Source organism: Lolium rigidum, chromosome 3 (assembly GCF_022539505.1).
Source record: "Lolium rigidum isolate FL_2022 chromosome 3, APGP_CSIRO_Lrig_0.1, whole genome shotgun sequence".
Taxonomy (NCBI): Eukaryota; Viridiplantae; Streptophyta; class Magnoliopsida; order Poales; family Poaceae; genus Lolium; species Lolium rigidum.
The window spans coordinates 351,870,291-351,881,757 of record NC_061510.1 but is presented as its reverse complement, the minus strand read 5'-3'; the positions used below and the strand labels follow the sequence as shown (position 1 = coordinate 351,881,757).

At 49.9% G+C, this 11,467-nt stretch overlaps 2 protein-coding genes across 2 annotated transcripts; one reads left to right on the top strand and one right to left on the bottom strand.

The window, feature by feature from the left end:
* Positions 1 to 4,795: 4,795 nt before the first annotated feature.
* Positions 4,796 to 5,988, top strand: LOC124700304 (IST1-like protein). Its single transcript, XM_047232454.1, has one exon. The coding sequence runs from the start codon at positions 4,796 to 4,798 to the stop codon at positions 5,717 to 5,719; it is 924 nt and encodes a 307-aa protein (XP_047088410.1). The 3' UTR covers positions 5,720 to 5,988.
* A 632-nt stretch (positions 5,989 to 6,620) lies between these two features.
* Positions 6,621 to 9,180, bottom strand: LOC124700303 (homologous-pairing protein 2 homolog). Its single transcript, XM_047232452.1, has 6 exons — positions 9,129 to 9,180; positions 8,953 to 8,978; positions 7,651 to 7,918; positions 7,484 to 7,554; positions 7,210 to 7,398; positions 6,621 to 6,994 (listed from the first exon to the last, which is right to left on the bottom strand). The coding sequence occupies exons 1-6, from the start codon at positions 9,154 to 9,156 to the stop codon at positions 6,893 to 6,895; spliced, it is 684 nt and encodes a 227-aa protein (XP_047088408.1). The 5' UTR covers positions 9,157 to 9,180; the 3' UTR covers positions 6,621 to 6,892.
* Positions 9,181 to 11,467: the final 2,287 nt, after the last annotated feature.

Sequence of the window (11,467 nt, the reverse complement as noted above, 5' to 3'; positions counted from 1 at the left end):
TAGACTCGGAAGCTTCTGAATGGTACTGCTCATGGAACCGCTCTTCCAACCGCTTCCAGTGTCCGGATGGAGTTCGGTGGTAGCGATGTGTACCACCCGAAAGCCGATCCCGTGAGGGACCGCGAGAAGAACCTCACGCGCAACTCATCTCGACGCCGAGATCGTGCCCAGCTGTGCCAAATATCGGCTCACATGCTCGATGGAGCTGGACCCGTCCGATCCACCGAACTTTGTGAAGTCCGGGAGCCGATATTTAGGTGGCAGCGGGATCGGTTCGTAGCTGTTGGGGTACGGCTTGGTGTAGCCGAACGCCTTCCTTTTCGGCATCATGCCGAACCGATCTTTCAGAATTGCACAAATCTGATCCGCTGAGATGGCTGAAGGTGTCGAACCCTGAAGATTCGCCGGGGTGGCATACTTGACCAGCCATGCTTGTTTTTCTGGTTCTAAGCCAACTGCAGGAGTTGGGCTTTGGAGGTTCGTCGGGGCGGCGTACTTAGTCAGCCACGATCGCTTCTCGAGATCGGCTCCCGACGTTCCTCCCGCCGTTCCGCAGGCCGCCGTTATTGCAGCCTCGGTTCGAGAGTGCCAAGGCATTGCTGTCCGCGGCACGTATGCGCACGCGTATCCGTGCGGGACCTCCTTAGGTGGCTCAAGCAGGAACTGGTAGTCACTAGGATCACCACCAATCTTGTAGACGACGTATGCCGATGAGTTCGGCAGTTCCGGTGCTGCCCATGCGAACGGCTGGGGCTGGAGCGGCATCTCTCCTTTGAAAGTCCCCAGAGCCGGTCCCGACGGGGAGTACCGGTGACTCATGATTTCCTGAACGACGCGCGGAGCGACACGCTCCAAGGTGTTCACCAGGCTCTCGTAGTGGCGGTGCAGCGAATGAGCCACCATGTAGTTGATCTCCTCGCCGCAGCCGACCCGGTGCGTTCTTCCGACGGGGCGGACAGGTCCACTCCATCGAGCGCGCCTTCAGGTGTGAAACCCTTCCACCCGACGCCATGGGAGCGGGTTCGGTGGAAGGAGCCGATGAGTTCGGCTTCGAGGGTTGCCTTGATCTCGTCATGCTTCTTCTTGAGCTCATCGAGCGGATCCGCGTACGTGACCGGAGTGTCTTCCGCCATCTTGGATGTAGATGGCGATGTCGTGGATGTCGTCGACCGTCCCACCGGGCGTGCCAGAATGTGTTGACGTCAGAAACCCACCGGCGGGTAGAGACGGGCAACACCGTAGAGCCGGGAACAACTAGGGCTGCGGCTGGCCCTAGTCCCTCTGAGCGACGGCCCGCAAAGCCTCCCCGGTCGCACGCACCGATGTTTATCACAAGGGCGTGCCACCCGACCTATACCTGGTCGTGAAGGTGTGGATGATGCCTCGCTTAGTTTCCTCGCAGGGCACACACGTAAACGTTAAATACGAGCCTCGATCGGCTCTCGGGTTATCCTGTGAATCGGCTCAAAGAGCCGATCCACCCATGATTCAGACGAGGTGTCCGAATATATGGTGGTCCTGCTTGATCAAGGTAAAGCTAATGAGATCTACGACGATGTGGGGTTCTCACCGCATAATCGGATCATCCTACTCCAGGTTGGGCCTCGCGACCACGCACGGTGGTCGTAAGCCGATCCTAAACAAGGCCTAAAAACCAACACGAGGTTGATCCTCGGAACATCCTGCTTAGGGCCAACGAACGACACCCTACGTGCCGCTGGATCCTCCCCCCCTTCGTAAGGCCTAACTATTGCGGATATTAAACTAATCCTTGTAGAACAAGGAGCAATCGTAACGGATCAGATCTACCAAACTATGATCAAGCGGGTGCCGCCCCTACGCCTAAGATAGGCGTAAGGGCGGCTAGACATGCAAGGGTTGCACTACGAAAGCATGCAGCATGAAGAACAATGCTAACCCTAACATGTCTAAGATAACTACGTTGCTCGCCATCAAAAAGGCTTCAGTACGAGCGACGCATGAACAACGTAGGCAGGCTTAGGCCGCCTAGATCGCAAGATGCGATCTAGGCAGCATGATGCTTACCGGTAGAAACCCTCGAGACGAAGGGGTTGGCGATGCGCCGAGATTTGTTTGTGGTTGAACGTTGGTTGTTGTTTATTCCATAAACCCTAGGTACATATTTATAGTCCAGCTGGACTTTCTAATGTGGGCGTGCACTAAACCGTGCACGAGTAAGATTCTATCTCTAAACTAAGATGCGATCTAATATGTTACGTATACACGGGCAATTAAGCCCAACTCGGTATAAAAGGCCGATCCACATACTTCTTCTATATATATATTTCTTCCCGTCCATCTTGATCGCGGCCCACCTCTGACTCGGTCAAATTCTGGTGATAACAGCAGGAGCTCAATGAGGATTCGTACCAGGATGTACTCGTCAGCCGCCACTTCATCACCGCCGTAGAAGCAGCAACCAGCTTCGCTCCAGTCCAGAATGCGATCGGATTTCATCTTCATGATGACGCTCCACTTCGTCCTCCAGTTTCTGATGTGATTGTACAGCTGAAGAGTGGTGACATGTACGCCGGCGAATGCAAGAACATCCGCGGCTACCTTCTTCATCTGCTTCTTCTTGAATCCCATGTTGAAGCAGACGCCGCTACGGACGAGCTGAACCAACCGGTTCAGCACAAACTCTGATAGCTCAGGTTTCCAAACCATGGCTGGTTTGCTTGCTATCAGAGATGGCTGAGCATTCACAGTTGGCGCAGATAGATCAGGGAAGCCCAAAGGTATGATCGCCTACATGACAAACAATAGCAGATCAATGAACTACCACATGGACATCCTTAAGCCCTAGCAGATCTATGAACTACCACATGGACATCCTTAAGCATTAGCTGATCTATGAAGTACCAGTACCACTTCAAAGAACAGCGAGGTAGGTAAGATCGACCTTACAGTCAAAGGAGCCACACACAGCACCGAGGTAGGGGAAGCAGAGGACCCTGACGAAGATGCAGGCAGCACCACCGTCCCAGTGGAAGATGCAGGCAGCACCACTGTCCCCGTCGTAGAGTCAGATGGAACCTGGAAAACCTCCACAACCTCCACCGGCGACGAAGGAATGTCCTACAATGGATTAGTTCAGGCCCCGGTTGTGTACCCATAAGATCTAGATCTAAGGCTAAGGTTTGCAGAAGCTTACCACAACCGAAGTCATTGACGCAGACGAAGAAGACGACCATCCTCCGCGGCCACTAGCCGCCGCAACAGCCGTCGTCGCCGCCGCAAGCCTCGCCGACCGTGCGGGTGAGGTAGAGTCGGCCATGTCGCTAGATCGGGGATGCTGGATGAGCTCCAAATGGGGGAAATTGGGGATTTGGATTTGCCAGGGAGAGAGCCGCCCCTATATACGGTGGTGAAAATTCAAACGCGGTGACCGAATTCATGGCGCCGAGATTTCGCCGTCCCGCGCGAGCTCCCGCCATCTCCCGCGGTTGGCTCTGTGAGGACGCTGCGTTCTCCACTTCTGCGGAAACCAGTGGCGACGCTGGGGGTATGCACCTGTATTCAGATGAATACCCATGATCTTGTGCAAAAATAAATTTTATACATGTAGTCAGCTGGTCGATAGTACCGTACAGCATTGCAGGCTTGCAGCCCAACAGGCCAGCTCACAGCCGCGCGCACGCTCTGCTCGCTGGCCCACACGTCGCTGCCGAATGTCGGTAGAACTGCCTCTCGATCTCGGGCACTCGACCAATGCACGCCTGGCCTCACGCACGCAGGCGGCGCGGAGACCTTGCAACTAGCGATTGCAGCGGGCCAGCGTCCAGCGGCAAGCAGAGCAGCGGCCAGCATCTCAGCGGAGGCGGAGCAGGTCGCATGCGAGGCGACCAGCGTCTTGGTGTGGCGGGAAGGGAGGGGAGCAGCGCCCAGCGGAGCTGTGGAGACGGAGCAGACTGCAGGCGACGGCCGACAGCGACCGGGCGATGGCAAAACGCTGAAGGCAGCAGCTAGCCGGCCAGGTACCTTTCACTTCTTCAGAAGCACGCGCGTAGCAGATTAGATTAGCAGACATAGTGTCTTGAAGGAAAATTCGGTACAGTATATTGCATTGAGACCATCTTTTTTTTTTAAAAAAAATGAATACCTAGCGACTAGAACCTGGCGCCGCCACTGGCGGAAACGGTGGTGGCTCGCTAGAAACAGCCGAACTGGACGTTCCTCCAGGGCCTAGCCCGAGGGTGCTTTGAGAACCGGTTCCTGTAAGAACGCGCGCGGCGTCGATCAGGTAACCAAACAAGCCGAAAAAAAGCTGAACCGATGTGAGCCAAGGAGCATGCAGCCTACTAAAGGCGCTCTATACAATGAGAATCGGAGGGAGTAATTTTTTTTTTCCTTGAACAAAATCCTCCCTAGGACCGCGCGCGGCACACGTGTAAGTCCGAGCACGAGACTGGTCTCGCCCGCCGCCCCCGCCGGTCGGTATCCGTTGGTCTTGGCCCGGTGCGCCTCGCCCGAACGGAATCGGTCTCGCGGCGGCACGCCCCTCACGCGTCTTGTCTCCCTCGCCCGTTTAAAAGCACGTCGGCCTCGCCTTCGCCACAAAGCAAACGGAACCATCTCCACAACCGCAAGTAACCCGCTCCCGCGCGATTAATTCCTACTCGGTTCCTTCCTTAATTCATCGCCTTCCAATTCACACCTCCCCGCCGCGCCAGCGCCACGCTCTAGCTCACGCGGCCCCGCCACCACTATAAAACACCGACCCAAAACCGCCAGCTTCCGGCACGCACTCCGCACTCCATCGCCCGCCGCCGCCATGGGGAGGACGCTGGACGTGCTGCTGGGCCGGACCACGAAGCAGACGGCGCGCCTCAAATCCCTCCTCGGCCTCGCCACCAAGCGGATCACCGTGGTCCGCGCGCACCGGCAGGTGCGCCTGGCGCAGGCGCGCGGCGACGTGGAGCAGCTGCTCCGGCTGGGCCACCCGGACCGCGCGCTGGCCCGCGCCGACCAGGTCCTCCGCGAGCAAGACATGCTCGACGTCCTCGACACGCTCGACTCCTACTGCACCCTCCTCGCCGACCGGGCCGCGCTCGTCGACGCGCAGCGCGAGTGCCCCGACGAGCTGCGGGAGGCGGCGGCGGGGCTGGTCTACGCGGCCGCCAGGCTCGGCGACCTCCCCGAGCTGCAGGAGGTGCGCGCGCTCCTCGCCGCGAAATTCGGCAGGGGGTTCGTGGCCGCGGCAGCTGAGCTGCGCAGCGGGTGCGGGATCGATACCAAGGTCGTGCAGAAGCTGTCGACCAAGCAGCCGAGCCTGGAGAGCAGACAGATGGTGCTGGTTGAGATCGGCGCCGAGAAGGAGATCCCCGTCCGCCTCCACGACCCCTCTTACCACCAGGAGCCCGTCATCTCCAACCACCACAGCCACAAGAGCAACGACCAGCACGACGAGATGCCCCGCGCCACGCCGCGAGCCGACAACGACGACGACATCTCTGCACACGCGCCGCTGGCGTTCAAGGACGTGGAAGCGGCCGCGCAGGCCGCGTTCGAGTCGGCCGCCACGGCGGCCGCTGCCGCCAAAGCCGCCATCGAGCTCTCGCGAGCCGGCTCCGGGGACCCCGACGAACACAGGTACAGGAGGACGCACGGGCACGGCGACGACGAGGTGCCACACCGTCGCGAGGATTTGCCCAGAAGCAGGCCGGCTTCGGTCAGGACAAACAGAGGAGGGCTCTAGCAGTTTACTAGCTGCTGCCACATGGCAATACCAGAGATGGTTTTTTTTTTTCATTGCGAATAGCAGAGAGGCGGTTTCTTGATCTCCTAATATTGTTGTTGCTACTTCAACTTCCGCACTTACATGGTGCAGATTCTTCATTGTTGGGTTGGTAATGTACATACACAAATGGGCAAGTAATAGTTATTCCATTCCGATTTTAGACCCAGCAGAGAGCACAAATAGAGAAGAAAGAAACATAAGCATATAGTTGAGCTTTTGCAGTTATATAGTGCAGGTTTTTCATCATTAATTTGGTGTATGTGAAGTAAACAGAAACATGGGAACGTAAATATTAATCCGAATCAGCAGTGACAAAGCCACAAGCATATATTGTCGGTAAGATGACTTGCTATAACGAAGTGTTGAAAAATTTCTGTTACACAGCTGGCTCAAAAACATGCTGCAAACTTCATTACATGCTGAGATAAACTCATAAACCATAAGTTAAGTTAACAGCGTCCCCGGCAGAAGGAAAAAAGTTAAAAGCGAGAGCAGAAACCTTATCAGCAGACAACATCATCTGTCAAGCCCAACTTACAACAAACACTGATGTCGAGACCTTCCACCATGGCGAGGATTTGGTCAGGAGCAGGGCGCCTTCAGCCAGGAAAACAGAGAACTCCAGCAATTTAGCTGGAGCCATATAGTATGTCAATAGCAGAGATGGTCTATTGATCTCATAATATTGTTTACTAGTTCAGCTTTCACACTTCTATGGTGCGGATTCTTCATTGTTGATTTGGTAATGTACAGACAAAAATGGGAAAGTAAAATATCAATTCGATTTCGACTTTTCACCCAGCAGAGAGAAAAAAAATAACCATAAGCATAAATATTTTCAGTAAGATGCCTTGTTTCTAGATAGATTAAAGACGATGAAGAATTTCTGTTACACGGCTGGCTCGAAAACATGCTGCAACACTCAATACTTGTGAGATAAACAATAAGTTAGGCTACCAGCTAGTGTGCTCGGAGCAGACATATGTTATCAGCAGGCAACATCATGTGACTGGACCAACTAGAAGTCTAAAAAGAAGACCCTGCCTAAGAAACTAGCAACACCATGGAGCTGTTGGGCTGATAAAACTGCTGTGACATACATCTGATCTGACATACTCTCATGCTACATCATCAGCGAGAAACCTTTCTCCTTTTGTTGAGACTCGCCAGCATTTCACTGTACGGTTGGATGGTCACATCAACATCTTCATCATACTCAAGACCAAGTTCTTCCTGCACAGACAGATAAAATTCATCAATTAGATGTGGCTTGTAGGTTGGCAGCAAAATAGAGTTAACTTTTTTTTGGCAAATTAGAGTTAACTGACTGACAACAACTGAACGAAACAACTACCAACTACAGCCTGCAATTCCAATGCTCAAATTAATAGAAGCTTATATGCATAAATAAGGTCTGAAAGGGTAAAACAAAAAGGGGCACCAAGAACCTTAAATTCCTTCTGATCTTTGGGGCTGTTCTCCGTAATATTATCCCATAGCTCCTTGAACATCCTCTTTCTCTTTCTCCACTGGGTAACTCTCTCAGAGAAGGACTCTTCAATTATCTTCTTGTCTTCAGGCTTCACCAAGATCACACCACTCTGCAGTTTATTTAATTTTTCTTCCATTTCCTGGACCTGCATAAACATGAGGTCTGCTGTAAAACTAGGTTGAGCAAACACACACTTATGTACACTAGGAAACATATAAACATGCACATACTTCACTTTGCAATATAGCCTCCTTTGACCTGATCTCTTCCAATGTCAAGTTTGACTGCAGAGATTTTATCTCTGCAATAAGATTAGTACTTATTAGATCCTAATAATTGTATAGTGCATAAAGAAAGACCACAAAGAGCATGGTAGTTGGCACCAAAAGGAACTTACCAGATTCGACCTCACTAGTAATTTTCTTTTGCTCCGCGATTTCTTCCTGTAGCTTGCTATTTGCTTTCTTCATCTGCTCAAGTTCTTCCCCATTTGGAATGTCGAACTGATCTTGCCGAGCAAGGTAGATTTTCTGCTTTCCATACTCCTTGAAGGATATCTGAGCACTTTCAGCCAATGCATCCAGTGCCTTTTGCACCGCAGTCTTCTTAAGACTGAACTTCTGTAGTGCATCAGCTGCATTCTGAGAATTCAATGGCCTGTTTTGCTGCAGAAACATAGCAATAGTCAACTCAACATTAACGCCTAGTAAGGTACAGAATGGAGCTATGGTACCGAATATAGGGTGGGGACAGAATGAAATCATCTACACTGACCAGTCTGTGCAAGTTTTGATATTCTGCATAAAGACCAAGCACAACATACAACTCCTTTTACAAATATAACACTCTTAGTTGGTCTTAACCAAATTAATGTTAGAGCAGTGCCGGAGAGGGAACACTACTGTAAAACTAATCATGGTAATGCTAACTTATGCAGCAATGCGCTGCCGCTTCAGATGCATACAATTATTAAACCTTCCTGATACATAACAACAGCCTATACTGAAGAGTGAAGAGTGCAAAACTGATCTGGAAATACTAATGTCTCCATCTGTAAGCATTGGAAGTGACTTTTTTTCCAGTCACAGTTAGCCTCAGAGGATTCATTTACACAACCGCTAAATTGAGATGACAGAGTTAAGTAGAGGTGAAACACTTCAAAGGGGACTTTTTTCTTGAATTGAATCTTAGCAATCAGCACAAAATTGCAAAGACAGGCGTGAATAGAAGAATGACACAGGTTCAGTCATCTGGAGTTCTGTAAACCCCTATGATAAACAACATAATGAAATGAGCATAGATCAATCATCTAGACTGAAGATTGTGTTTTTTTAACACAACACAGGATTGTTCAGGTTGTATCTCACAAAGCAACTATGGATGACAACCAACATAAATCAAAGGGCATGCTGCTGTTACCACGAACCTCCGCGCAATTAATTATCACCTTAATATGTCGAATCGATACTGAGGCAGATCCTACCTACCATGGTTTGTTATAGAACGAGCCAACCCTGCTAAAGCTTACGGATATTTTCACACGGGACGAAATCCCACAGGATGCATAATAACGGAAGATAAAAACTCCCAATCCTCATCGTGCAAGTGCGGCAGCAAACAGAAGCTGAAACCTAAGCGGAAGCAGGCAATTTGGGGGTTAAGGGCGAGGGGTTTAGTCGAGGCCCGAGGGGGCCTTTACCTCGTTGACGAAGTTGAGGACGATTCCTGCATAGGAAACCGATAGAGGAGTATAAGGACCAGGATCGCTACATACACCCGACAAGACCGAGCAAAGAATGGGCGAAGTCGGGGGAGAGATTCGGCGGGGGGTGGTCAAATTAGGAATTTGGATTGGATGGAACCAGGGGCGCATACCTTCGACGCTGTCCGATTTAGGCGGCATTGCGTCCTCCCACGCGCTGCCTGCTTCGCCGCGCCGCCGACCTGCTGCTGTTCGTGGCTGAAGCGAAGGAGGTGGAGGGGGGAAAGAGGTGGGGAAAAGTGGGGGAGAAGACGGGGAAGGGAACGAGGGTTTGGCCTCCACTGTGATGCAGGTCACTGACAGACCGGGCCCGCGATGATTACTGACATGTGGATTTCCCGCCAAAAACCCCGGCGTGCGCGGAATGGGTGTAGGCCTTCGATGGGCTTCGAGAAAAGGCCAAAACCATGGAGCTCTGGAGAAGCCCAATACAGGGAGACTCTGAGGATTTGATGCTCGCTGTCGGCTTTACATGTCCATGCACCCCGGGGCGTATGAGAGTGGCTTCTGACTGCCAAAATGCCATCCGGAGCATCTATGGACTCGGGAGGGGAGCGTATGGCCACATTGTGATGGAGCTCAAGGCGAGGGCGACGGGGTTCCAGGAAGTTCAGTTCGTCCACGAGGGTCGTTCGTCGAACGGCGACGCGCATGGTCTGGCCAGAGGATCAGTGTCTCGAGATATTGGCCGGCATGTGTGGTTCCAAACCCCACCTGAAGGTGTTTGTATGAATTATGACGTTGTTTGAATAAAGGGGGTGGGAGTTGTCTCAAAAAAAAAAAAACATGTCCATGCACCCTTCAAAAAAAAAACAGTATATCATGCGAGCCTACCATAGTGTAACTTCGTGGTGTTTTGAAACTGACCATACACGGGAGTGATGTGCTCCTGGTTGAACTACAACTTTGATATATTTTAAAATGTTAAAATATTTCAAACAAAAAATTCACATGTACATCTTCACATGCCACAAAGTCTTTTGCATGAAAAATCAACTTTTCATTTGAGCTGTGTAAAAAAGATAAAATTTAGTGTTAAAAGTAAGGCTTTTTGTGAAACTTGTTTTTCTTTTTTACATCGATCACAAAAAATATCGGTTCTTCACGAAAATACACATGGATTGTCGAGTTGTACATGTGGATTTTTTTATTAAAATGTTTTAGCAATTAAAAATATATTTTTTTGGGTAGAGAGAGCATATACACCCAAGAGCCGAATTGAATTTCCTGAGATCGTCAATGCATTTTCTTGGCAGTCACGTTATATATACACGCAAGCCTCCCTCTTCACTCCTAACCTCATCATCAACCTATTGACTCATCGAAGAAACAAAGTCTATAGCTATACAGTCCATGTTCATAGTTATGAATACACGAATGGTAGATTTGCAAAAGCTGTTGCCTTTGTTTATCTGATTCCTCGAGAACTAATGCATAGCTTTGAGAATGGAGGGCATCAGGATTAAAAATAATAGTATTACAAAGGGAAGCAGTTAATTTATAGATAATGGGGGTACTATATTGCGCAACCGAGTGAAATTCTTCATGGTGCTGGCTTGGGATCCACAATAGCAACGTCCGATTGCGGTTTTATTTGCTACACGGATTAATCATGGGGTACTTCATCTTCACTGTGGAGTACCAAACATTGGTTTCCATGCAAGTCAATTCGCTTTTGTGCTACAATGTAATTTTTTTTATTTCAGGCACAAATTGTTTTTGTCTGTTACAACTTATAATTAGTTTTTATGGTCTACCAACAATTTCAATACATCAGCTTATTTTAATTCCAAAGCAACAAGGACATCAAATCCTAGTTCTTTTTGTCTTAAGCTCATCCAGAAATGGCCTATGCTTCTTACACACATAGATAAAGAAACTGTTGTCCTAATTTTTTCGGCTATTGTGCCAGGACTTAGCGAAGAATGTTGAGTTAATCATATAATAATTAGTACAACACACAGCCTCAAACTCTATATACCCAAATAAAATAAAAACTTGCCTCTGCCACTGCTCGGAATGCCGGCAGAGGTACGCTTGTCAGTCAATAGTGATTTTAAGTATGTTAAGGGTTAGGTCTAGAAAGGGACATTTCTCAAAGTCATGTCTCCACTTTCGGTTTTATCAATTCCTTCATGGAAAATTGGCAGCTACCGCAAGTCAGGAGAACATAACATGTGCAACAACCACACGGCAAAAGTTGATAAACATGTGCTATAGTACGACCATAACATGCTACTATAGAACTATAGCAGCACTACAACATCTCTTACTCATGAATCATGAACATCAATGCATCTTTTTGTTGGTCGCGTTCATATTTGTGCACAAACCTTCACTTCACTTTTAACCTCCCCTTGACCCTTTTGTCTCACCGGAAAAAATGTATACAATCCACAACGATCTACCAATGTAGCTCGTTGCCTTTGCTTATACTCCCCATTAAGGGCAA

Excerpts from the sequence above, each read along its gene's own strand:
- LOC124700304 (XM_047232454.1), top strand. The coding sequence starts at position 4,796 with ATGGGGAGGACGCTGGACGTGCTGCTGGGCCGGACCACGAAGCAGACG.
- LOC124700303 (XM_047232452.1), bottom strand. The coding sequence starts at position 9,156 with ATGCCGCCTAAATCGGACAGCGTCGAAG. Across the intron at positions 7,555-7,650 it reads TACTAGTGAGGTCGAATCTG|AGATAAAATCTCTGCAGTCA; the intron begins GTAAGTTCCTTT and ends ATCTTATTGCAG. Across the intron at positions 6,995-7,209 it reads AAGATCAGAAGGAATTTAAG|GAAGAACTTGGTCTTGAGTA; the intron begins GTTCTTGGTGCC and ends CTGTCTGTGCAG.